Below are 27,084 nucleotides of genomic sequence, written 5' to 3' on the forward strand. Positions count from 1 at the left end.
TACTATTAGCGTGGGTACTACATTTTGGTGAAAAACAATGTTTTTCTTATTATTTTTCTATGGTCATCATGATATACTCTCATTAAATAAAATAATTTTTGAAATCGTTTATGATGAAAATTAATTGAATTGGCAGATATAATTTTACTAAAGTTGGTACGAACATACCAGTATCAACTGTATATTTATACACTTTGATTTATACTTACATTTTTTAACTAAGTTATAATGGTGCCTTAGAATGTTTAGACTCGTGCATGCTTATAATTAATTATCGTGTAATGCTAGATTTCTAGTATTTAAATACTTGACACTATAGTGTTATTCATAAAACGAACGGGTCCGTTGATTATTTTGCAAATATTAGATTAAAGTTGGTCATTTTAATCATCATTCTTGTTAGTTAATGTTTAAACTGTGATATGTTTAAACATGATGTCTTAAATAAATACATTATTGGACATTTTGTACACACTGTGTACTAGTGTACTACACAGTGAGTATAGTGAGTACCTACATTAAACGTTAAATGTTTTAAATGTATTTTACGTTTTAGTGGTATGCAAATGTGTTATTGATGAAATCAATTAGAATAAGAAGTAACCAATTAAAAATAAGTATTTAATTTTGAATATATTTCAGTAAACTATATTATCCATGTTGTGTTATTTGTATTATAATATTACAAATGTTTAAGTAAAATGTTATCAACGTACCTATATACATTAGAATCGTTATATTTTTGTTGTTCATTATCCATAATTTTTACACTATTATATTAAATACCAAATGTGTTACAAAACTCACTCCAAACGATACATCCGTGCAAACGAAAGTCATGCGTCTGTTTTTGTATTTTGTCGTAAAAAAAAAATCATTAAAAAAATATTAAAAATTCACTTTTGTACGCAAGTCTCATGATTTTTTTAGCACTCAGCTCTATTTTTAACTTAAATTCTATTCAATTAATTTTTGCTTCTATTATGTACGCGTGTGTTGTTCATGTTTTTGTCTTTATTGAATTATTGTCAAATGCATTTTTAAAAGTACCTAGTGTAGTATTAAAAGTTATTAATACTACATCGTTTGTACGATATTATAATGATCATATTAGATATGTGATACAAACATGAATAATATTTGTTGTATTGAATGTATAGTAAAAAAATTACTTTTAAAGTTATAATACATATGATTTACTTTTTTAAATAATGTCTGAAGTTATTAGTGTATCACTTGTCATAATATGTTTGCTGAAACTTATGTTTAGAAAAAATTGAGGTTTTCTGTTACAAATATACTTGTTTTTCCACAAATGTTTCATATTATTATTATGAATTTTTTTATCAGGGGGAACCCGCTGCAACATAAACAATTGGATATGAGGTGGTATGGTAGCGGGCTGTTTTTGTATATTTTTAAGTATGTTTTTGAGTTGGTGCTGTTGGTAGGGTTGTACACATGGTATTGTGTATGCGTGCCATGTTTGGTCTCTAAAAACCCTGAGGGTTACCCATCCAGGAGTTAGTGACGCCGGACGTTAGTTACTGCACCACACCATGCAATTTTCATTTTATTATAATTCATGTAAACCATACAAATGATGAGTACCACTCAATCATAATATTATTATGATTACAATTGTGAATTGGTTTTAACACCATGTTGTATAATGCAAGTGTTAAAATAATATTAAAATGTTTTATTTTCAAATGCCTAATCGAAGCTTATAGTTTCATCAATCATATAGGTAATAAAAAATTAATAAAATGAAATAATACACTGATTTTCACCTAAACACTTTCATATTAATATATTATACACAGTGTTTCATAGAATTATGACTATAAAATACTAAGATTTTTGATTTACCTAAACTATAAATGTTGGAATGTTGTATAAAATGTTTGTTTTTGTATTGTTGTTACAATTTTGAGAAATGCAAAAATAAAGAATGTGCTTTCAGAAATATAGTTAAGATGTATTTTAATTTAGTTGTATAAGGTATACAACAGATTATAATAAGTAACGATCAATAACTAAAATTATTTTTTTAAGAATTTAATAAACATATTATATACAAATACAATATATAAGGTTCCTGTATTGTAATGCAATTTTTTTTTATATAAACTATAAAACATAATAATTTATGATATGGTGTGTAAAAATGAAAATGTATGTGTTTATTGGTCACCTAATTTATCGTAATGGTTTTTCGGTTAGTTCTATTGTTCCTCGAGGGTCTCTCTTAAGTCTCTTCTTATTTGTATTATGTATTAATGGTCAGTCTTCTATTTTTGATAGCTCTATTAACATTATTTTATTTGCCAACGATGCCAAATTTTTTTCAGTTATTAAATCTCCAAATGAAGCTTTAAAATTACATTCAAATTTGGATAAATTCGTTGATTGAAGTCGTGGTAATCGCCTACCATTAAATATAAATAAGTGCAATAAGTAGGTATATGATCACCTATAACTATTACATGATTGATAATTATCCTGTTACGTGAGTTACTTCAATTAGAGACTCTTTAATTTTAACATGGATTTTTCCATTAACATTAACACTTTTATAAAAAAAACTTTTAAAATTCTGGGATTTATTAAGATAAGCACGATTAATTCTAGAAAACACGATACTTTTCAATAGTTATTTTCCGTATTGAGTTTGGGTCAATAGCCTGGCTACCTCTCTATTTTTTGCATATAAATCTGATTGAAAATGTTCAGTATAATTTTTGTAAAACTATTATGTTTTAAATTAAATGTATACATCCAAGAGATTCATATAACGAGCAGATTACCCAATTGGAAATAACGTCTTATGGCTTGAGAAGAAATGTTGCTGATAGTGCGTTCATATATGACTTATTAAATGGTCCTATTCATTATCGTGAATTACTATCTCTGATTGGTTTTAATATTAAAACTCACTCACCGAATAAGAAAATCTAATTTATTTCATGTTCACCTTTAAAAAAACAAATATTCTTACATTTTATTTTTTCTCAGAGCTCTGTCATTGGTGAACCATACAACGGACCATGTTAATTTTTTTCTATGTAGCGTAATGTATTCGGACAGAATGTATATACTAATGTGCTTAAATTTAACTGTCTTAATTAATGTTTTAAATTATCAGTCAATTCTTGGTTATTACTGTTACTGTAATTGTAATATTTATTAATTATTTACTATTATTATTGTCATACAGACTAGTACATACTTTTTTAATTTTGCTGTTTATAAATATACATGTGCTATTTAAATTATTCAATTATTAAGTTAAGCAAAACATATATACACAGTTATTTTGTATTTTTCTAAAATGTTTAAAAATAATTTTAATATGTATTAAATTAATAGTTTATATCTCATAAAAGTATGCATTTGAGTATATTTGAATGAATAATTTATATTTTATAAGACAATACTCCTAACTAGGTTCATCTTAAATTAACAATTTATCAAAATTGGATACTGTATATACTTAGTACTTACATATGATGTGTTAATATATCATATACGCTGAGACATTTTACTATTGTTTTGAGATTTGAACACTGCTCATGTCGAGAAACTTTTCAATAACCTCTTTTATTCTCCTAAGCGTCAGAGTTCACAGGTACATTCATCATTCCAACAATTCTCACTACATGCGGTCATTTACACGCGACGAACAGAGACCATAGTGTAGGTATCCAGAAATGCTAGATAACAAATATTTTAAGTTTTTTCTATGATTCCCTTTTCTTATATTATCTTATTACTCCATCTATGTGTCTTTATACACCTAACAATAATAGTCAATACGATCAAGTGAACTTAATTCATAAAGTTAATCACCCAAATGTACCAAATTCACATCTGTACATTTTTAATATAGATTATTTATCTTAAAAGTAGGTACTCCCCCAAAATGCTTTGAAAATATTTAATTATGTTAGTAACAATAATCGTGCTCGTCAATTTCTGTCATGTTTCAATATATTTATAAAACAAATAATATAAATTACAATCGAAACCGATTTCGTTAACTGATTATTGAGTAATAACTAATAATGTATAATAGATACCTACCGTACATACCTATTATAAAAATGAATCCAGTGAACATTTCATTATTTAAAAAAAATATATTGATTCGTCTTTACTCTCTATTTGTCACACGCTTCTCATAAACAATATTTTTTATCCTTGCAGTTATAATAAATTGTTTTAAAAATGAATATTATTATTTTTCAAATCAATAGAAACAAAATAAATTGTTAACACTGAATACAACATGGCTGAAAACGAAAAAAAACCATTAGTCTGATGTTGTCTATTTTTTTTTTCTGTAAACGAGGAAAATATAGTTTAATTCGATCAAAACTGTTTGTGATTAATCTTCAATTACGCTAAATTTGATAAATTGAGCGTTTCCAATTCATATGACAACTATTCTCTTTAACGTTGAAGTTTTGTGTATTTATGAAAACTATTATAACACATTTCGTGTTGCCATCAAAATATTGTCACTGTCAGTCAGTATGGCACGTCTGACCGATGACAATAATATTATTTCCACTCATGGGACTGTCATCGAGACCCGTCGCGTCTGGTGGATAACGGAATTTGAAGGGCTCTGATAATCCTTCGGCCGAATATGTAATTCCCCACGTGTTTCAAAGGTTTGTTTGGGAAGGCCGTAGAGTAATACAACTTTGTAACGAGAGAATTAATAGGATATTACCTTTGTACAAATCTTCAAATATACATTATACATATTATACACAACATAATATGTTTTACACTATATCTATACATTATTAGATATATTATAGATATAATAGCCAATAGGTATATCCTTATAGGATAAGAATTAAAATAATAATAATTATTAGTACCTACCGTTGCAGGTGTAACTTGACTATATATGTTAGTGGTTGCGATGATTGAAACAATACGTTTAAACGTATTACAATGGGTCTGGGGAAGATGTATTGGGCAAATTATTGACGATTGAATGTTTTAATTGGTTGATAATAATTATCACACTATATTTATTATTTATATTATATTCTGTAATTTAGAAAATTTGATTTTCGTATTAACACACTACGTCTATGTTTAAAATATTAATATTATAATATTTTGTAATAAATCGATAATAATACGGAACAATTCAAACATATTGGATACATCCATGCAATACATTAGTTGTAATTTTAGTAACAGGTAGTAAGTACTTATATTTGGTGTATGATCATTACTATTCAGTTAATCATAATATTTTTGGGGGATTAGAGATAATGGCCAAAACAAACGGATTTTATAAATTAATGTTACTACTTGCTAGGTAGAGAATATAATTGTGACAAAATACTGATGAGATCAGTCTCTCGGCATAGGTACAAGAGTATATTATAATACGTTGTGATTTATTCCATTATATGATATTATAATTACTATTTTTAGTTTCATTTATTTCTTTTAGCAACCAAATATATTTCAAATTCTGAAAAAAATGAATACAATAAGTACCTAATACATATAAACAAAATTATATACAAGACAGGGTGGCAAGGAAAAGGTGAAAAAGGTTTTAGGCGAGTTCAAATTTAAAATTGACTTGAAATAATTAGTATCATAAGCAAATCTTTGATTAAATATTGAGTTTCGTGGTATTGAATCAAATTTAGCAACTTGTACATTAGTAGTTAATACTACAGTTCTGTAGTCGGGTAATTTAATAGATTCACTTACCTATAATAATAAGAGGAAAACAACAAGTAAAATATTGTTTTTCAGCTCGAGTCACGTGCGTTGAACAGAAGAAAATGTAATGGGCAGCGGTCACGATGACGGAGCTGGCAAGGTGTGGTTGGCGCAGGTCATCTGCCGCCTGGTGTACTCTGTGTACCAGGACAACGGCAACTACTACAACAACGGTTCGGCGTCGACCGCGGCCACAACCGCCGCCGCTGCAGCCGCGGCCGCCACAGCCACCACCGCGGCCACCGCCGCCGCCATAGCGGTGGCCGGCACCGAGATGGTGATGACCGCGACGACGAACGGAAACAAGTTGCTGGTGACCGAGGCCCGGGTCGACAGACTGGACTGTGGCGGCACTTGGACGCTGGACTGCCGGCGCGCTGCGGGCGCACTCGCGTGCACCGACTCACTGTCCAGGGCCACCGACGCTGATGTCCGGCTGTATCTGCCCGCCAGGTTGTCAGCCCACTTTGACGGACAGCCGGCCGTGTCTGTGGGCTTGCCTGAGATGGCCCGTGGTAACGCCGTCACCGTTGTCCGTTGTGACGGTGACGGTGGCGGTGGCCACGACCACGACGACGTCAACCAGGTGACGTGTTCGATACACGGCGAACAGTGGCCGCCCGCCACCATCTCCACTGAAGACGAGGATGGCCACCAACGTTCGTACAACTGGAAGTATCTGTTCGTCGTCGTGTTCATCGCTTCCGGTGGCGTGGGCAACATACTCGTCTGCCTGGCCATATGCTTGGACAGACAACTACAGAACGTCACCAACTACTTTCTCCTGTCTCTGGCCATAGCTGACCTGCTGGTGTGCCTGTTCGTTATGCCACTGGGCGCCATACCGGGATTTTACGGTAAGTGTCTACAACCTAAATGAATGAGATATTATGGTCTTTACAGTGTCACATCAGCTCTGCGTTCGATGTACAACAAAACTTTTAAAGAAGTAGTTAAAATCCATATTAAAGCAGCTTAGAATGTAGTTGAAAAATCGGGAAAATAACTAAGTTTGAAATTTGAATGTATTCTTACATAATCAAATATTTTATGGAGATAGGTTTTTTTTTTAAATTAGCAGAAAAATCCTATTTGTGACATAGGTATTCATAGTAACTGTTCTCATCATCAGTATTCTGAACGTTAACTGAAAACATGGTAGCGGTCCAATATCCAACTAAAAACAAATAATCATCCCATACTATTAGAATATTATTATAAATAAATTATCCTTCATCAGTATATTATCAATGAAAGGTAAAAAAACAAAAATCATGTGGTTGTATGTGGCTAGGGATTTTTGTCATTTTATATCACAAATAAAAAATTGCGAGAAAAAATAAAAATATTTTAATTTTTAAAGAACAAACTCTATGGAGATAATAATTCTAAATACAGAAGAACGAATTATTTATAATTGTATAATTGTTATGCGCCTTCTAACGTTTAATTTTTACCCAATTATTTATTTAATCTTTAATTGATTTATAACAGTTTAAGAAAATTAAAAAATTAAATACTATATATAAGTATATAAATCATTTCTATTTGATTTGTTTTTTGTTGAGCATAGTATATTAGACTGGAAAAAAATACCAATACATTCACGAATAATATTCTGTTATTCTTTTTTTTCATAAGTAAAATACTTATTTGTACATCGATAAAACTGTGTAGGCAAAACTAATTCAATGCCAACTGTTTTTTTATTCTTATTAATAAAGTAAGAAAAAATAAAATCTTTGAACAATTAAGGAAATCAAACACAGTTACAACCTCCGTATAATGTACAATACAAATTTCACTTAAGTTTATATTTTTTTCGATTAAAATGAGTAGCATATAAATTTTTTTGTTCTTTATCTGATTACTGTATGTTTTCTATACTACAAGCTCGCTACAAGCTCCTATCTAAACAATGTTACAGTAAGGTGATTTCCCATGCCAAGTGTTCCCTTGCATCAAATCTCTTCGTTGTTTCTGGCCCTTCGTATAGAAAACACGTAGGTAGTTTTACTTCCATTTCTCCCACTGTAGTTTTTGATGGGTTTTCTAAGTCTAATCCTTCTGATACCGCTGAGATTTTCTTCAAATATTTTTTATTCTTTTTGTTCCTCATCCACCAGTCACTAACCATATTTATGTTTAAATCATTTTACTTTTACTGTTATATTCCAAATCACACTTATGATTAAATTAACAAATTATAATATATTGATACATTGGTTATTTAAAGACTTGAAGATTAAATATTTTTGGTTTTTAAAAAAAAAATATAGTTACTTCCACATTTAAAATGTTGGTAACTAATTTGAACAGAATAATATTCTGTAAGAGTACTTAAGAGTACGAGACTTTTAAGAAACGTCAATTTTATAACCAACAAGTATAATACTAATTTGAGTGATTTATTCACTTAACAAAACAAAGTTTTCAGTTTCACAAGCTATTTATCGGCCTAATCGATTCGTTGCATAGTTGTACTGTACGTTAAACTCATACTCTATAATATGGAGTAACACAACGATTAGTACTGACATTATTAAATACTTCTATATGTACAATTGTCGTTTATTTTTATTATATCTATAATAAGTGTTAAATATTGTATGTTTGTATTGTGTTCAAGAAAAGTAACTCAAGTTGTACTAAATATAACAAATATTATCTGTACATAATATTTTAAATTTAAATGACCATTGGCTCTGGGCAGCTCGATTGGGATATCAACCCTGAAAATTACAATCTACCGAGTGCAATCGGTCCATCTATCAACTTTGAAAATAACCGAGCGCAATTATTAGTACATGGAAAGGTAATTTTAAACACAATTGGTAAACTCCCGTTGCGGTCGTATCTTACTAATCGACCCCTCTATGTGTCTGTCCTTGGTTTATTATCTCTAATGTTTACACTGACGTTCAATGTCCCCAAGGTGCTTTTCTATCTCCTTTCCTATATTCTTTCTCTCATTACTTTCAAAGTACAATCTCACTTTACTCTCTGCCCTGCTTCTTTCCATATCTCTACTGCTCCTGAAAAATATATTGAAAATACCCCTAGTATCCAGATAATGCTCTCTGCAAATCACGACCCTACTTTTTCTTTCTACTTCTTACATAAATCTATTATTCTGTATTATGCTGTAATTTAATTAACATATATAATATTATTATGTTACTTAACCTAACTATTATTTTATTCAGCTTGCTCAGTAAATATAAATAAATATGATATTATACATAAATATAAGGTAATTTCAGAATTGTTATGGTGAGATTTTAATATTATTCCACTATGTACTCGTATCATCGTTTCAACAGTAAATTATACGATCTTAACGCACTGACGAATGAACTTTTATTGCATACCATAATCGTCAAAACATAACTGGATTATTGACTGGATTATTACCTGTTTTTAAAAATTTACTTACTTAGTGAGTAAACATACTTCTTACGAATCCTAGAAAGAGTAGAACAAAAAAGTGATTAGAATGGTGTAAAGTATAAGTTTATAGGTTTGTTTTAAATACAAAGAGTAATTATCAATGAAAAAAATTGGGAGTCAGCTACAGACAGCTATTATGGTTCTGTAGAAAAATATTTAGGTAATAGCGCTTGTGTTCTTACTTAAGTTAAACACGTGAGATAAAAATCTTTGTATTTTTTTTCCGAAAACCAACTATCGTAACAAGTCTCTATGCAGTGGTAAATCACGACTGTCAAAGAGTGTTCACCGAGATATCAGTGGATTACGAAAAACAGCTTTTGCGCATATTCACCTATAGGGATAGCTTAAATCGTATCCATACTACGCTTCAAAGAAATTGTTTCAACATCATCTTGAACATGTCTTGATTAAATGATTGAAAAACACTGACAAAATTAAACAAGTATTTAAAGATTCAAAGTAATAATTAGTATTTTTTGGTCTTCACAGATACAAATTATAACTATTATTATTGTTTGAGTTACATATAATACATGGTTTAACACAAAGATATGATATATCTATGATATATAATATTTATAATATTTGTCATATCTTTCTGTCATAACCTGTAAATATGGTAATTAGTAGATTTAAATCAAGCCCAGGAGAGTTATTGATAATTATTAATTAAGGTAAATTATGTTGATAAAAAAACAAAACTTTATATGGAAATTAAAAATTAACTTATTCATTTAAGGTTAAATTATTATTATTTTTTTATAATATAAAAATATTCGGTACATTGAACCAAAAAAATAAAAAGTAAATGTTTATGAAATATAACGCATCATCAATAATAATTGTATTATATTTATTTTTTGATTATTTATAAACTACCGTAACACGAATTTCTTATCAATAAAAATCAGTTAAGTTAAAAATTAATTTAATGACAGTTAAATTTTAAAAAATAAGTTACAAGTTAATAATATTTTCTTTAATTTAAATGTTTAACTCGGTTATGCCTAGGCTTGGTTTGAGGTATACTTGTAAACGTAATCCATCACGTATTTCATTCTATAAATTACTATCCATCAAAAATATTATGAAATAACTACACTCTACACCATATATAGGTTCTCAACCTATGGTCCGCGAGACATTGTCAGGTGGTCCGCGAGCCATACTTACAAAATGAAAAAATATTTTAATAATTTCATTTTCCTTTGAGGCATAACACTAATTATTGACAATCGTGTATAGTACGTCGTTTATTTATAAATGTATATTACATAGTGAAACCCATGTTATTAAAAGCCTCTTATTCATATAATAATAATCAAAATTCTTAAATATGTGAAAAAAAATTGATTCTTATTTGTAAGAAAAATAAGGTATACAATTGAGGTGGTCCGTGACGTATCGAAAGTTCTCATAGTGGTCCGTAGTACCAAAAAAGTTGGGAACCACTGCTCTACACAGTTATCAGTTATGTTTGTTTCAATCTATAACTTATTTACATTTTTCAAAGAAGTGCAATAATCTCTTAATTGATGACTTCTGTATAACCAAACTTTTAAATACATACCACATACGGATTATCATATTAAAACAAAAATCCACATAAATAACTAATAACAAAATTTTATTGAAGTAGGTTAGTGAGGGTTCAAAGAAATATCTTCATGTCGCCAGTTATTGCAAACATATACAAATTTCAAAGGTCAACTACCAATTACTCTCATGAATAGGTAAAATATCCAGGAAGAATATCAAGCCCAGATAAATATATATATTTTTAAATTAAATAAAATTATATTTTTAGAGAGTATTTCAAAAATGCATTTATTTTATTACAAAAAAAAAAAAAAAAACAAAGCATTTATTGTAAATGTAGCAATAGAATTTTACATTGTGTAGGTTCACATTTATTTGAATAAATTAGGATATTTAAAGTGGTACACGACTCTTTGTTTTTTTAAAAAATACCTAATACCTAGTCTTCATTATTGGTGCTAATGTCATTCTCTAGGTCAAAATATTTAAATTAATGAACCTATCTTGATTCATACTAATAAGAGGCCGGCGACCCAAGTCATTTCGGAGCGTGGTGGGCCATAATATTTTGACATAATTTGTCGTTAACATGTTTACGCTTATAAAAATAGCTCTAATTGTCCGATTTTGATAAAATGTATACAGTTTTGATCAATAAACCTTGTATAGTAATATAAAGAAAAGAAATGTCTTGGGTCGCCGGCTGGCACGTGGCCTACAAATGATACGACTTATATATGGGCCACCCTTGGTCGCCGGCGGTCTTGTTCTAAATCTAAATTTAGGTGGAATTTTTTTTTTGCTTATCATAATTTACACTGTTATTGTTTCTGTGACGATAAATGATTTATCCAATGTCAGTCGTCTTTAGTTTCCGTTTTCGTTGTGACCGTTTTTGATAGTGTTGTGAATTTCATTACTTTTGTGTTTTATTTTTCAAATTAAATTAAATTGTTTTTAAATTTTTGTAGCATTTGCAAATCAAAACTATTTGTATGCCTCCAATGTTTCCAACACCATTAACAAAGATAAATTACTTATAAAATACTCAACAAAAATAATTTTTAATGTTTAATGTTAATATAAAAGTAACTTTTTTCACATATTTTAAAGTAATAATAAATCTTTCATTAGTTTGAATATTTTATCGGTTTTTTTTTCAAAATTATCTAATTTTTGTTGTCAACGCCACTGTAAAATCTATTTTTTTTATCTCCAAGTCGTATTAAAATAAAGTCCATTTATAATGTTGAATTTGGTTTCCGGCGACCCAAGCGGCCCCTGAACAATAATTCGGTTTGGGTCGCTGACGTGTTAAACGCCACATAGTGGCAAATGATATCTCACGATATACTTCATCATACTTACCGAAAAAGTATAAGATTATAGGATAATCTTGCAAAAATTAGGAAATACTTTACCATCATATAATGTCAAATGCTTTTTTATTTTTTTTAAGCTTGATTTTTCACTCAATTTTTTGCTCAATTATATTATGTTATTATATTTTGAGGGGGTTAATTATCTGTGGGGGGAGGATCTTTTCTACACCCCAAGTATATTTTCGCCAATGAGTTCAACAATATAAATTTAATGCTAAATTGATTTTAAAAAAGGGTATTGAGATTATTCCATAATTTATTCGTAAAAAAATGGTATTGATTTGATAACAAAATTGAAATTCTTTAGCATAAGTAGGTAATTAATTTACGTGTGATAAATAATGATAAAAAAATCTCATTAGTTATATTAATTAAATGACCTTAATGCAATTAAATATGTAAAAATTCACTGTTCAATAATTAAATTATTTTTCATGCCGATAATAAAAACTGCAGAATGTTAGTCGAGGCTTAAAAAATCCCGGGTAAAAAGGTAGCACTTAAGAGTCCCTAGAAATGATTTTCTTTTCCATTGATTTCATGGGGAAAACGAACTAATATACTTACTTGTTTATATAAATGTGATTGAAAATATAAAATAATTTCTGTTGAACAATGTTTAATGTTTAAGCATCCAAAAGGAGGGGACTAATTTGTAAATAATTAATTTACCTTTTTATTTGCTTATTGTACGTAAGTTATATACACATAATAATATATTAAACATTTGATCAAAAAAAAAAAAAAAACAGATATCTTACCTATACTATTCGTCGATTATTCAATATAGAAACTAAATAGATTACACTTGTCATCGGCAACAGCGCGTTGTTAATATTAATTTCATGAAAAAACATAAACATTTTTGCATGTACATAATGATTGATCATCTTAAATAAAATGCAAGTCACATAATTCGATTTTTATGTCTATGAAACGATTGAAAGTCGACGTTTTAAATTAAATGTACATACCTATAGGTATGTTTAATGCAGAATCCGATTTGGGTATAAACTTCATGGCTATAATTTATTATACCATCGGCCTTACTTATTTATATAAAATATATTAATAATTTTGTTGGTTTTTTTTCCATATCAATATGAGAGATTATCTGAAATGTGTCTTTACAATTCGGTAATTGTATTACTATATCCTATCACTATGTTTATATACACGATACTCTGTGCTTATGTAGGTATTTAGGTACTAAAATATTATGTTAGTATGCTTCATCGATTAGACATCCATTACTAAGACACCTAATACAATGGAGTTAAGACTTCAGAATACAAATATGTTCAAGGATTGTTTTTTATCGCCTCTAATTGGTTTAAAACATAATGTATACTATTATACTTTATTTAGCTTACGTTAAATATTACTAAAAAGTAAAATTTCCGATCGTTCATTATAGAAAATAGGAAAATATTTAGTACCTAACTACAACGATTCATTCTTAGTGGTTTTCTGATATTTTATTTATATTTATTTGATATAATAAACCCATTTTTCTTTTAAAAACATATTTTGTGTTCATAAAAAATTGATAATTTATTTGAGTAGGTATAATAAAAATAAAACAAATAATTATATTTATCCAAACATTAGGAATAATTACAAATTATATTGCAATACTTTAATGACAATCGTTTTCTATAAAATTATACGAAAAATATGTTAGAGAATTTTTATTTCAACTATTAAGATTATTGTTGGAATTTACTGTCACGAGTACCTATTAAACACGAACGTATTTGTCCTGCTCTGTTATAAATTATGACGAATAGGGTAAAATAATATTTTCTGATGAATAATATTAATTGAAATTATTTGTTTAACTTTGATGTCTTGGTTAAAAACTATTTTTACTTGTTTAAATGTGAATGTTATGTTTTGTTGAATAATTTAGTTCTGATTATTAACTATAAATACTTATAGATTTTATCTAAAATTATAACCTCTATAATATAATAGTTTTTAACTACTAAAAACTAATGTGATACTCTCTCTAAAATCTATAAAATTGAATTATAAAAGTAATTATTACAATAAACGTTTTTATGACAAATGTTGTTTAATCAAACGTAATATAATTAGTGCAATGAAAACTTTCTATTCTAAATGAATAAATGTAAAATTGTATTAAAAGTAAGTATATAGATATTGAAAATAGTGTACTTGAATGAAATATAGGTTTCTCATAAGTACATTTTGTAGTTAGTTTGTATTATAAAATGCGTGTAATTAATATTTATTTTCTTAGTATCCTACTTAGTTCATCTATTTTCAAGTTTATAAAATATTATATAGTACAGTATTGTAGGTGTCAGTTTATAGTATATTATGTATTATTATTTATACGTATAACGCCTATGGCATTAAATTATTATTACTATTATTATGAGATTAGTGTTTTCGTATTCATCGAAGTATATTAGATAACAATATAACAATACTAAACTGAACATTTATTTAAAGTTGTACGATACGTATATATATATGCTTGATTCGATCATATCAACTGAAATTAAACATACCTTTCCAGTGACCCAACAAAACTATCAGTTACACACACAACCCAAGAGGGGTCGGTCACGTTTTATAAGCCTTGACAACTTCAGTTTCCTGTCATGTGCATTCTAAAACCCTTTTTAACCCAAAATATCATGTGAAAAAATGAAAATAAAGGATACATTTTAGATGAGGGATTATTTTTAATCATCAAATTAAATTCGAATCGTTTATTGAGTGTAAAAAGTAATCAGATACAGTATTATTATACATGTATAATACTATAGGTATTTCAATAAAATTAATTTTATCATGACATCTATTGAAAGCGTATTGTCATTGTGTAAACGTGAGACATTTGTAAAATGTCCGTGACAAATACACACATAATATTATAGTGTGCTCAATGAGGAATAAAAGGGTTAAAATATGATTTATACGAAAGCTCATAAAGATTAAACACAAATTTACCGTTTATCAGTATAAACGACCTGCAACAGTCCGGCATGATGGTGTAATAATATAATTATATCATAGTGCTGCCCTGCTTAATAATAATATTATTGTTTATACAATTATACGTAAACAACACAAAAATTGTACATGAATTATGAACGTAATAATAATCATAATAATAATGACGATGCCGACGACGACGTCGACGGTGATGATGATGATGATGATGATGATGATGATGATGATGACGATGATAATAATAATAGCAATAATATTCTTGAAGACTGAGTTGAAAACAGGGGACAGAGCCCCTCGGGACCAGATGTATAATAGCGCACCATAAAGACCACTGTTAAAGCTCCAAAGCCACCGCACGAGTTGGCAAGTAGTCAGCAAAAACTGCCCTTCATTCCGGCTTGATTAATCTGTAACGTCATTTGGGAACATTTTACCTATCCTAGTAAAAGATCGCAAGGTATATCCTTTCCCTATGCACCTATACCTATGTGTTTCTCCGTCGCAAAAGGGACGATGTGTGGTTAGAGACTCTCCTTGCTCCTGTGGCCGTATTATGTACCTGCGTTACGAATAAGGATAAGGAAAATATATTATAATATGTTTTTGTGTGTTTTAATCTTTACATTCCTCCGCCAAACAACAAATTTAATGCATATACCTACACTGTACAGGTGTGGGCGCTGATCCGAAAAATTGCACGGATAAAAGAGAAGAAGATACAAATATTACGTAAATCGTGGTTTCGTATTATTATTATTATATATATATGTGTATTATATGAAGGTTTTTTAGCCGGTGAGTAGTACGTGTACTAAAAAGAGATTGAAACGTAATTTATTCTTCCGCGATCTGACAACCTCCTTTTGTCCCGTCTTTGGTTTGAATTTTTTAAATAAATACATTTCATTATATTTCATTCCTTTAAATTATTATCACAGTAATGTAATCGTTTACATTTTACGCTTCATTATTTTAACACGGCGTGTGTTCTATTATATATAAACTATTGTTTAATAAAATATCTCTTAACCCGAGATGTTGAAAAACATTTATTTTATTCGATAAGGTCCATCTAAAAACTGAGTTCTGTTTCGATGTTTTTTCCAGGAAACCGAGAAACTTACAACGCTTTAAATATATTCATGGTTTGTTCTTTTCTGTTTTGGTAGTACAAACTTGAGCTTTTCAGTCAACGGTTTTATGTTTATAGTAGGTAGCTACTAAATGTGATTTATTTCCTACTTTGCATTATCCTTGCAACTTCTATTATTTGAGATTTTTGGATTTAAAACATCGTATCCACCAAGGAATACGATTATCGTTGAATGTTTTTATTAATAAAATATAAAATAAATAATTTTTTTTTAAACGAATAGTGCGATTGTAAATAGGCATTAGGGTTAAATAATAAAACACAAATAAAATATTGTGTTTACTTTTTTAAAATCAATTTTTTACTAGTTAACTTTTACTACCTAAATAATTTATGAAAAATATCATAAAAAAATGAATGCTCTTAGGTTAATTTTTTGATAAAGATTTAATAATAGCTATCCATTTAATTTAATAACACAAATATAAACCTCACATCCTTACTATATTTTATTTTATTATAAAAACAGTTTAAATAAAAATATTATTTTTGGCTTGTATGAATATAATTTAATTCTTTATTACAATTAAAACATTGAGTGTGACATCATTTTTGTATCGATATATTCTAATTCAAATAACTTTTTTAAATTTGTTTTGCAAAATAAGCGTCATTTTTATTTTGAGATGTTGTTTTGCGAGAGAAGTCGTTTATTAAAAACACTTTCATCTAGGAGAAATGATTCAAATAACTTGGTTATAATATTTTAAACGGATTAGGGTGGTTGCGAGAAACATGAGTATAACTGTTATACATATAGACTATGTCAACATCACAAATCATACAATACTGAAAGTAACGCAAAATATTTTAACAGATATTATTTTTTCCACAACTAGTATCAATGTGAATTTTTTAGCTTCAACATTTTCTGTTCATTCATTTGAATGAATATTTAAAATTGTTAATCATATTACAGTATTGTATACATCATTCATGTAGGTATGGTATTAAATACAGCGAAGAACCTTTTCCTTGGCCTTTACGAACACTTTATTGCAGAACACCTCCAAATGACAGATATTTTTCGGAAGAAAACTACAAACTTTCTACCATTTGATCCCAATGAACACTGAATACTTCCGAATAGCGGACAAAAATTCAGTCCCCATATTCTAAATGTTAGTAGATATTTAAATGATATCTAATGTAATGTAACTTTCGTTATTGCAGTAATGACATGCGCGCTATACTGAATTGTATGTTGATTAAAGTAGAATATTGTATTTAAAAATACAATTTTATTTGAAAAGTATGAAGTGATATTTTATGAGTTACCCTTTAGATGTGTATCTTAATTAATATATAGTTGAAGTGAAACTAGTTAATATGAACGCAATTAAAATTATATTCTTGAAATACGATATATGTGACACGACGTATATAGTACTATATACTCGTAGGATCATCTAATTGAGGTAAATGTTACAAAATATGTTAAGGGGATTCCATATGTAATGATTCTAATATTATGCAAACCGTTTACAAAACATGTGGATGATTTGTTTACTAATACTACCTACCTAAGCGGTAGGGACCTTAAATGGCTTTAACTCCAAAACATATTTTTTTGATACAGGGTGTTATTTTTTTTCGATTTCACGATTAAAATATTTATTGAGATTACCACACCACAACTTTACCTAATATATTATGTTTTATTCATACATTTTCCAATTTAATAACAATTATTGTGATTTGTGGTTATAGTACTTAGCCACGTATGTTGTGTAACTATAAATTGGTTATTTGTATTATGCTCATTTAGTAGTAAACACTAATTTAGAAATTCGATTGACAACATACACGAACAAGGTGCTATAATTTGTTTTTAGTGTTTTTACATTATTCTATTACTTGTATAAACTTGTAGCGTGACATTTACAGCTACTGAACACGTTCCCCCTACAACGGAATTGATATGTCAATGTCCCGATGACCATTGTTTTATATCTATGATTGTTTCATCGTCCAACTACGTATAATTAATATTTAACAATATAATGCCGGTCATTAGTGAAGTAAGTTGTCGATTTTTCTCCGTTTTCAAACATTTTCCAGTATAAATTGTTCGTTTATTACATCATTAAGTTAAAGAATCTTCGTAATACAGCCTAAGCTTAAACTATTGGTTATTTTTGTTTTACATTTTGGTAACATTTAATGTGTTTGCAGTCATATTTGTTTTGATAAATTATATTATATGTACATTTATCATGACTTTATTTTGAAATAAAAAATAAACATGGGCCATATCAAATTTATGTTGATACAATCGTATCGTTTAATTATAATATCCAATCAATATTACAACTTGCAGTTATGAGTAAATATTTTTAAAAACTAAGAATTGTATTTACCCTAACGTATTTCTATTTCAAAATTATTTTATTTTTATTCTTAAAATAAAATCTTTTCTCACAACATAAAATTAAATAATAAACTATATAAAAACTAAAAATGTAAAACAATTTTCTATTTGTTGTGAAATGTAAATTAAACAAACAGATTTTAGCAGTTGGTATTATATTATGTCTGAGGAAATAATTATTAATTTTAACTTGAAGTAATTACTATCGCATTTTTAGTTCAGAATGGTGAATTCAATGTTTATTTTTACGAGTGTTAATAATGATTTTTGTTCCGTTTCCATTTTCGGTACATATAGCAACTAATTCGATTATCGAATATAAAAGTAAACCTTTAAAAAGTTATAGAAAGGTCGTTGTCATTAACGAAAAGTTAGGACTAGCAGAAGTTTAAGTTTATCGACCAATATCGGTGATTATTACAACTGTCACAAACTAGGATACTACATAGAGAAAACTTGGTTTAAACCTTTAGAAATTGACAGTTCTAAAAATCCAATTTAGTACACTTAGAAATAAAATTGAGCATCACTTCTTTAGTAGTTTTTTTTTCTTTTTATCACAATTGTACTAAGTACAATAATTAGAGATATTATTTATGTTGACTAATAACTACGCAACGCGTATTGATGCCTTGAATGCTTATCACAGTTATTAGTTAGAATCTCGTTGTTATTTTGAACATTAAAAAAAATGTATAGGTACCTTTGAAATATTAATTATACGAGTATATTGTATTTAATATTTTTCCATGTAATTGAAAAATCATGATTTTCTTGGTACTTTTCATCTTATGTACTTTGTACCCTTTACTTAAAATATTGTGTGTAATTTGGTAGATTATTGTTATAATATAACATCAACGACAATATTGCTGTATAACAATAATAATGGTCGTGGGTCTTAAAGGTTGTTATCTTTTCCAACATTTTATTTGTAACAGTAAATTTTGCATTTTTTTAAGTGTCTGTACTCACATTTTTTTTGCTGTGACTGATGATAGAGATTTAAGTCTTTTGACCTGGAATACCGTGGACATGCCATATTTTTTTCGTTAGTTCGGATTTTAATAAGAACAAAAAACACGGAACTAATGGAAGTAAAAAATAGTTATAATGTCTGAAATGTGAGATAAGTATGGTTATTGTACTTAAACGCAAAAGTGTGAATTGTACCCATCATTGTAAAAAATTAATTGCTTCCTCGTACTGCTTTTCAGTTTTGTTCAATGGAAAAAAAATTATTTGTTACATTTTACATAACTACATACGTAGTATATTATCTATATATTTATTTGTACATGGTAATTCTTTTAACATCTAATAAATAGACATTAAATCCAAAAGTATGAATGTTTTTAGTAACATTTTAGTTTAGAAAAGTCGTTGAAAAAAATATTTTTAAAAATAATATTTTTGTCGCAAGCTGTCAGGTACCATGTATTTTATTTTTTTGAATTACACTGTACATTTTTAATTTTATAATATTTCAAAGTAGAATATTTTTCTTAGATTTAAATACATAAGATTCATATTGCTAGTGAGTACCTAATTATTTATTTATAATTAATAAGTATTGAAACTGAAAGTATATAATATTAGAGGAGTGGTGTGGGCCGAGCCGCATAGAGGTATTCCGTAAAATTTTGGCGCACCAATCCCCTCATCAACATTTTAAGAAGGTACTTATCAATAACAAGCTCATTAATTTAGTGTTAATTCAAAATATTATTATTGTGTTAGCGATTTTACCTATTGATTTTCTCCAAAAATATTCTCCTTTGGAATATGAAACTAAAATAGTAAAATGTATGATGTCATTATTGTGATTCAAAAAGGAAAACACTTACACTAATTATAACGATAACAAAATGGTAAAAATCATTTCTCAAAACCTTAATACTTTTTTAGAAAATGAATTATAATTAAATAGATGTAAAACACACTAAAATTGTGTGTTGGAAACTTGAAAAGGCATTTAGTATGTTGAAGGACTGGATCATTTTTTTTCTATTTACGTTAGGTCAGCGGTTCTCATACTTTTTTGTTCGCGTAGCCCTTATGTTCCTAAAAAAAATTACGGAGCCCCCAAAATTCAGAAATGTCTATTTGAGACAACAATAATTCATAGAAAATGATGTTGATTATAAAAAAATATGTGGATTTATAAATAGTTTACAGTTTTAAACTTTAAAATAATACATATTGGTACGGTCCAAATAATAATGAATATAAGTATAAAAATTAAAAATGTTACTAAGAAATATAATAATAATTTAATAATGTGAATTTAATTAATACAGATAATATATGGGAGCCACGGAGCCCCTAGATTACTCTCGCTGAGCCTCAGGGCTCCGCGGAATACAGTTTGAGAACCACTGCGTTAGGTTATTCTAATAATTTAACTAACATGACTTCCTGTATGATGATATTACACGTAGAAATATAAATTGGTTGATTGGGCTTGGTAATAATATTGTATTTATATCCGAGAATTATCTGACCATTACGGTTGAGTGTACTTTAATTGAAGTCCAAGACGACATGTGCTGGACACTTGTCTGGGAGAAGACGTAACTGTGGCCGGAAACGCGTGAAATGCTGTATTCCCCTGAGATTATGCGGTCGGTAGAGATGGTTGTGAGGGAAGGTAGGATTGCAGATAATGGAATACACGTGATCATCACTAAGGTGGCCTAGGTACGTTATGTCGATTTGATTTGACTTCATGAAATATTCATCAGACAATATTACGTACAGAAGAGTCTCAGAATATTGGCTACCTACCGGAATGAATGGTGGTGTTAATTTTTCCTCGTTCGTGACCGGTGTTTGAGGATAGAGCAAAAATAAACACATTTTTTGGATCCCCCAGAGACTGCGCCTGAAAAAAAACCCTGTAACGTGCCGCTTAACATTTACCAATTACACACACAGATTATTAGAAAGTAAAACGAAAATAAATTATTTTTTATAAAGTGTATTAAGCTATTTTAATATTATCCACCATGTTTAATTAACATGACACAAAATATTACTCTTGTTATTTTTATTACGTATTTTTATTTTTATCGACATTTTGACTGTGAGTATAATACATTTTTATACATACTAAATCTTTATCTCTATATTACAACATCTTTGGGTCAAGTACATAAGTTGTACTATTTAAAATTCTTTATACAAACTTCAAACATAAATTAATGTTAACAATCAAATAGTTAATAGTCGAATAGTTTATCAAAAAGTTCGTAATACGCATCGTACATTTTAATAATTTTCAATTTTGAAAAATATGAATTCCATATTAATTTTTGTTTACGTTGTATTTACATTAATAGAAGATTATAATATAGAAATTATTTTAAATACTGTGTGAGTTTCAAGGAATACAATATATATTGTCAAACTATGGAGCACACATGTTGACTTTCATGTTCTTAAGGTTTGTTATCTATCTATGCAGTTTATTTTTTTTTTATGGAGATCACTTCAAAATCCGTCGTCAAAAATAGGAAATAATATACTTATGTCTTCTGGTATACTGCAATACGTAAATTCGATAACAAGATCCTTAGGGGTAGCTGGTGACAGCTGTTAAGTAGCCTAACAGAGATTATACTATAAATTATAATATTCAATACCCACCATCCCTTTCCTTTATGTAAGTCAGAAGGTGCCACAAATTCTAGATACCTATAATACGCATGGTTAACATAATGTAGGGACCATGGGAAATCAATAATGGATTTACATGAATATAAACTACATTTCTCAAAATAATTATAGAGCAAGACAATCAAAAATTATTTTATTTTCATTTTAAATAATGTAAGTGGCTTTGAAATAAAATTGTTGTATACATAAAAAAATACTTTTTTCTGTTTTCACGCTTACTTTTGTGAATACTTTAATTGGTATACAATGCTTCAAATTTATTCAATTTATTTATTGGAACTTGGATTTTCAAACAATATTAATATTAATTGATGTATAGCAACTATAATATGTGTTACCAATGGATTATTATTTTAAATTTCTAATAATACTAATTCATTTATATTCTAGTTAGGACAGTATAATATTTTAACTAATTAAACTAATAGTATTTACTATTTAGACAACTAGAAAAATATGCAATACAAGTTATAACAACTTGTTTTATTAATTATTTTTTTAAAAATATTTTGTTAAGATTTACTAGGTAAACAATTGCACTCAAAAGTTTATGCCATTTAAATTAAAACCCGAAAATTAATTTGATATTAATTGTCCAGAGATATAACATTATATTTGGTAAGCAATTTTAATTTTATTAGATAACAAACAAAAATATTTAAATGACTATTTTACATTTAGTAATTTAATTACATTTTTAAAAATAATACACTTGGACGTTTTATAATAATAACATTAAAAATGATATTAAAAAATTGTATGCATTTCATTTTTATGAAAGTTGTGTAGAAAAATGATAACTATATCCATAGTACTTATTTACTCTGACATGGTTTGTGTTATACAATGATAACAATTAAGTTTAATTTTTAGAAGTTTATCTAACTATTCATTATACGACTTAGTTTACATACCTATAATAATTCCACGAATAAGTGGGTATTAATTATATGTAGGTAATTTTAACTGTGTATTATAATTTAAAACTACATAAACTGTTCCAATTTACTAGGTAATAATGTGTTGAATAAAAGTAAAATGTATAACACAATGTTTGCTGCAATAATCCAGATTCTGAAATTAAATCATGCTATAAGCTCACAACATAAAAGGGATTTCTTCTTAAATTGAGGGTTGTCATTTAATTATCAGGAATTGTGACTCTCGATGTTGACCTATTATACCTATCCCTAAAGCCTTTATTATACACAGTTTCATAGGGTTAATTCTAAAACAACAATATTCACTCTTCAATTATTACAGTACCATTACCTTTTTAATAAAGGCAATTTTATTCTTTACAAATAAATTATAAAGGAAGATTTTTTTTGAAATTAAAAAAAAATTTATTCACGGTCACAATTTTATAATTACTGAAAGACAATAGATAATATTGATGTATTATGTTGATATATTTACATAAGAAATTTAAAATAAAATACTATGAAAACTAAAAACTATACAGTTAATTATAATTGTTGAAGATAATACACGAAGAAACAAAACATTATATTAAATATAACAAAAAAATTAAATTAAATACAAATAGTGATTTAAGGCTTAGAGGAGGTGAGAAACGGAAGTAAGTGAAATCTTAAACAAACTTCAACAATTATAATTTAATGTTTTGAGGTAGGTATTCAAAATAATTTAAATATTTTGTCACTCTTTTAAAATTCTAGTCTGGAACTTAAAATGAAGTTGTACTGTGATGATTTTTATTTGATTATACAACACAATAAATAATAATATCAAACCTAGTATCGTAATTATTAATCGTGTAACCATATTAATGATAGATACTTACAGATGCATTCAACTCTGTCTCAGAAATTATTTTTGTGCACATGCCCCCCATATCAAATGTCGGGACCTTGTACTAATTGTTTTTCTACAATTCAAATAAAATACATGACATTAAAATCAATAAGCGTGTCCTATTTCTATATCATAATATACATTCATTATATCATCAAATAGTATGAAAAAATAATAAGGCAAAAGTATTGTCATCAAAATTTCAAAATTTCTAATTCATTTTGACGGGTTCTTAAAATACCCTTGCTCCTGTATTACAGGTCCCGTAGCCCTCCTCCCTTATGGTGGCCTTGCTCGTGTATATTAGTATAAATATAATAAGGTGTCTTTTTGTTATAAACCTTTTAGTATCTGAAACGAAAAGACTCATAATATTATGACATATTAACATCCGATGTTTGGTGGGTCAAACATTATTTGAAGAAATTAATAATTTAGGTTCGACGTGACACCAGTTTGCGGTTTGTGGTGAACCATTTTGAGTGAAGTCTGAAACATTTAACTTCAGTCGGACGAGTGGTATTATAACCACTGGTTTCGACCAGATACAATATCGCTTTGGCTGGACTTTTGCGTTCTTTGATACGCATTGATCAGTGAAACGATTTTCACCACATTTTACACTGCTATACACATAATGTTGATACGTGTCACGACATCGCAGCGTGTGACCTTACCCTTGTCAAGTCAATATTGTGAAACTACAAAAAAACTACAAATGATTTCAGTGCGTTTCTATTGGTTTCGTTCAACTTATAGGTACCTAAAGAATATTGATAATAATATATTTATGCTGTAACTGAAGGTCAGAAAATATCAAAATCAAGATTTGTTTTAGTTTTTTTTCTCAATTGTGTAGTGTAACACGGTTGATTTCAAGGACTTCCGAAGTGTCAAACACTAAAGTTAAGTTACGAAAATTGTTGAAGACAAATTTTAGAAACTATAGAAATATCATTTGGTTATTTTGAAAAGGTTAAAAACTTCTCCACCCAAATCGTCTTAATAACGAAATTGTTTAGGAATTTAAATTGAGACTTGGTGACTTCTAACAGTTTTACAAAAAACAGTGAAATATAGTTTTAAAAACAAAAAATGTTTAATTTTATTGAACATCGTTGACTGCAAAATTAGTTTGATTATGAAGTAAAAAACATTGACAAAGGTTTATTGCGTGACATAGTTTTAATAATGTATATTATATTATAATAAGTAGGTTTGCTAAAATTTTCCCTCAATTGTCATGAAACCATACTGAGAACTAAATGGAGATTATAATTATGAACAATATATTATAATTTATAATAATGATTATATTATAATATACGGGGTATGATAGAAAAATAACGAGACTTTATATTATGTATAACATAAACTATTAACGTTATCCATAAAACGATTATTGAAATACGAATAGGAAACGCTTATCTAAAAGTACTATAAGTATTGACAAAATTGGTTCATTTTTTCATACGTTATTAGCCTTGTGTTAGATTTAAAAATCGAACAACGTGTTAACATTAAATTTCTTGTAAAATTAAAAAAAACTACCACGGAATCGTTTCGAATGTTAAGTTAAATTTATGGTGAAGAATGCTTATCCAGAGCTCGTGTTTTTGAATGGTATAAACGGTTTTGCAGTGGAAGAGAAGACGTTGAAGGCGATGATCGTCCTGGACTTCCTACCACGTCTTCAACAAACAAAAACATTGAAAAAATCGACCAAATTATTCGGGAAGATCGTCGATTAAGTGTTAGAGTTGTATCAGAGATGCCAGATGGTAAATATTGATAGAGAAAGTGTTCGTAGAATTTTAGTTGAAAATCTGAACATGAAAAAAGTGTGTGCCAAAATGGTCACTAAACATTTTTGACGGTTGATCAAAAATTCAATCGTAAAGAAATTTATTCAGATATTTTAAAAATTATCGAAAACGATCCATTTTTATTAAATAGTATTAAAACGTGTGACGAAACGTGGATTTTTACATATGATCCTGAATTCCTGAAACTAAAAGGCAATCCATGCATTGGAAGACACCGAATTCCCCAAGAATTCAGAAAGCACGAATGAGCAAGTCAAAATTCAAAGCAATGCCCATTATTTTTTTTGATATTAAGGGAATAATTTTTGTTGAATGAGTGCCTAGTGGACAGACAGTCAACCAATATTATTATAAAGAGGTATTAATTAAATTGAGAGAACGAGGTAAAAAAAAACGACCAGATCTGTAGTATTAATAAGTGACAGTATTGTGAAAAACAGTTCCCACCAGGCTCTATGTTTTGAACTGAAAAATACTATTATTAGAAAAAATTATAAAAGCTCAAAGTTTTCAAACTTCAATTGAGGGTCAACCATTTTTATAAAATAGGTACCTTAGTATATTATTTAAATCACAATTATAATTTCCTAATGGTGATAAATCCTTCACCAAATACTAGAAACTTTTTTTAGAATAACAGACTAAAGTAAATAAACTAGTGATTTGAATAATCAGAATTATATTTTATTTAAGTAAGATATCACCAAATTTCAAAATTTAAATACAATTTTAGGACTGTTTTGTGATATTGTATGTGTTTTTTTATGTTTTTTTAATTTCTTAATTAAACGAATAGTTAATATATGTTGATAGAGCACCATACCGCTTAGGCTGCTTAGGGTAACTATTATAAATTGAATTCGAAATAAATAATTATAGGTAGTAATATTTCATTAATAAATTCTACCTAGTAAGTAATATGTAGTATTATGTTTAACAATACTAATATATTAACTTAATATCAAATTTATAACTTATGAAACTTATGTATGCTACTTATAACTTTAATAAGAAATATTAATAAATTAGTATTTATTTTATGATTATTTGTTTGGTACCAAAATTTTCAATTTATCTGATTTTTGAAAATGTTGTGTAAATCAGTAGAAT

General features: G+C 28.0%; 1 protein-coding gene across 3 annotated transcripts in view; it reads left to right on the top strand.

The window, feature by feature from the left end:
- The window catches only part of LOC111032926 (5-hydroxytryptamine receptor 2C), a 95,504-nt gene that overhangs the window by 12,569 nt on the left and 55,851 nt on the right, over positions 1 to 27,084 (top strand). For 2 of the 3 annotated variants that reach the window (XM_022313412.1, XM_022313410.1), the window contains exon 2: positions 5,800 to 6,623. In XM_022313412.1, the coding sequence (XP_022169104.1) occupies positions 5,834 to 6,623 (790 nt within the window). In that variant the 5' untranslated portion in view covers positions 5,800 to 5,833. Of the gene's footprint in view, positions 1 to 5,799; positions 6,624 to 27,084 lie in introns of those variants that run through there. The other variant, XM_022313411.1, reaches the window with a different exon arrangement.

This window comes from Myzus persicae, unplaced genomic scaffold (assembly GCF_001856785.1).
Source record: "Myzus persicae strain clone G006 unplaced genomic scaffold, MPER_G0061.0, whole genome shotgun sequence".
NCBI lineage: Eukaryota > Metazoa > Arthropoda > Insecta > Hemiptera > Aphididae > Myzus > Myzus persicae.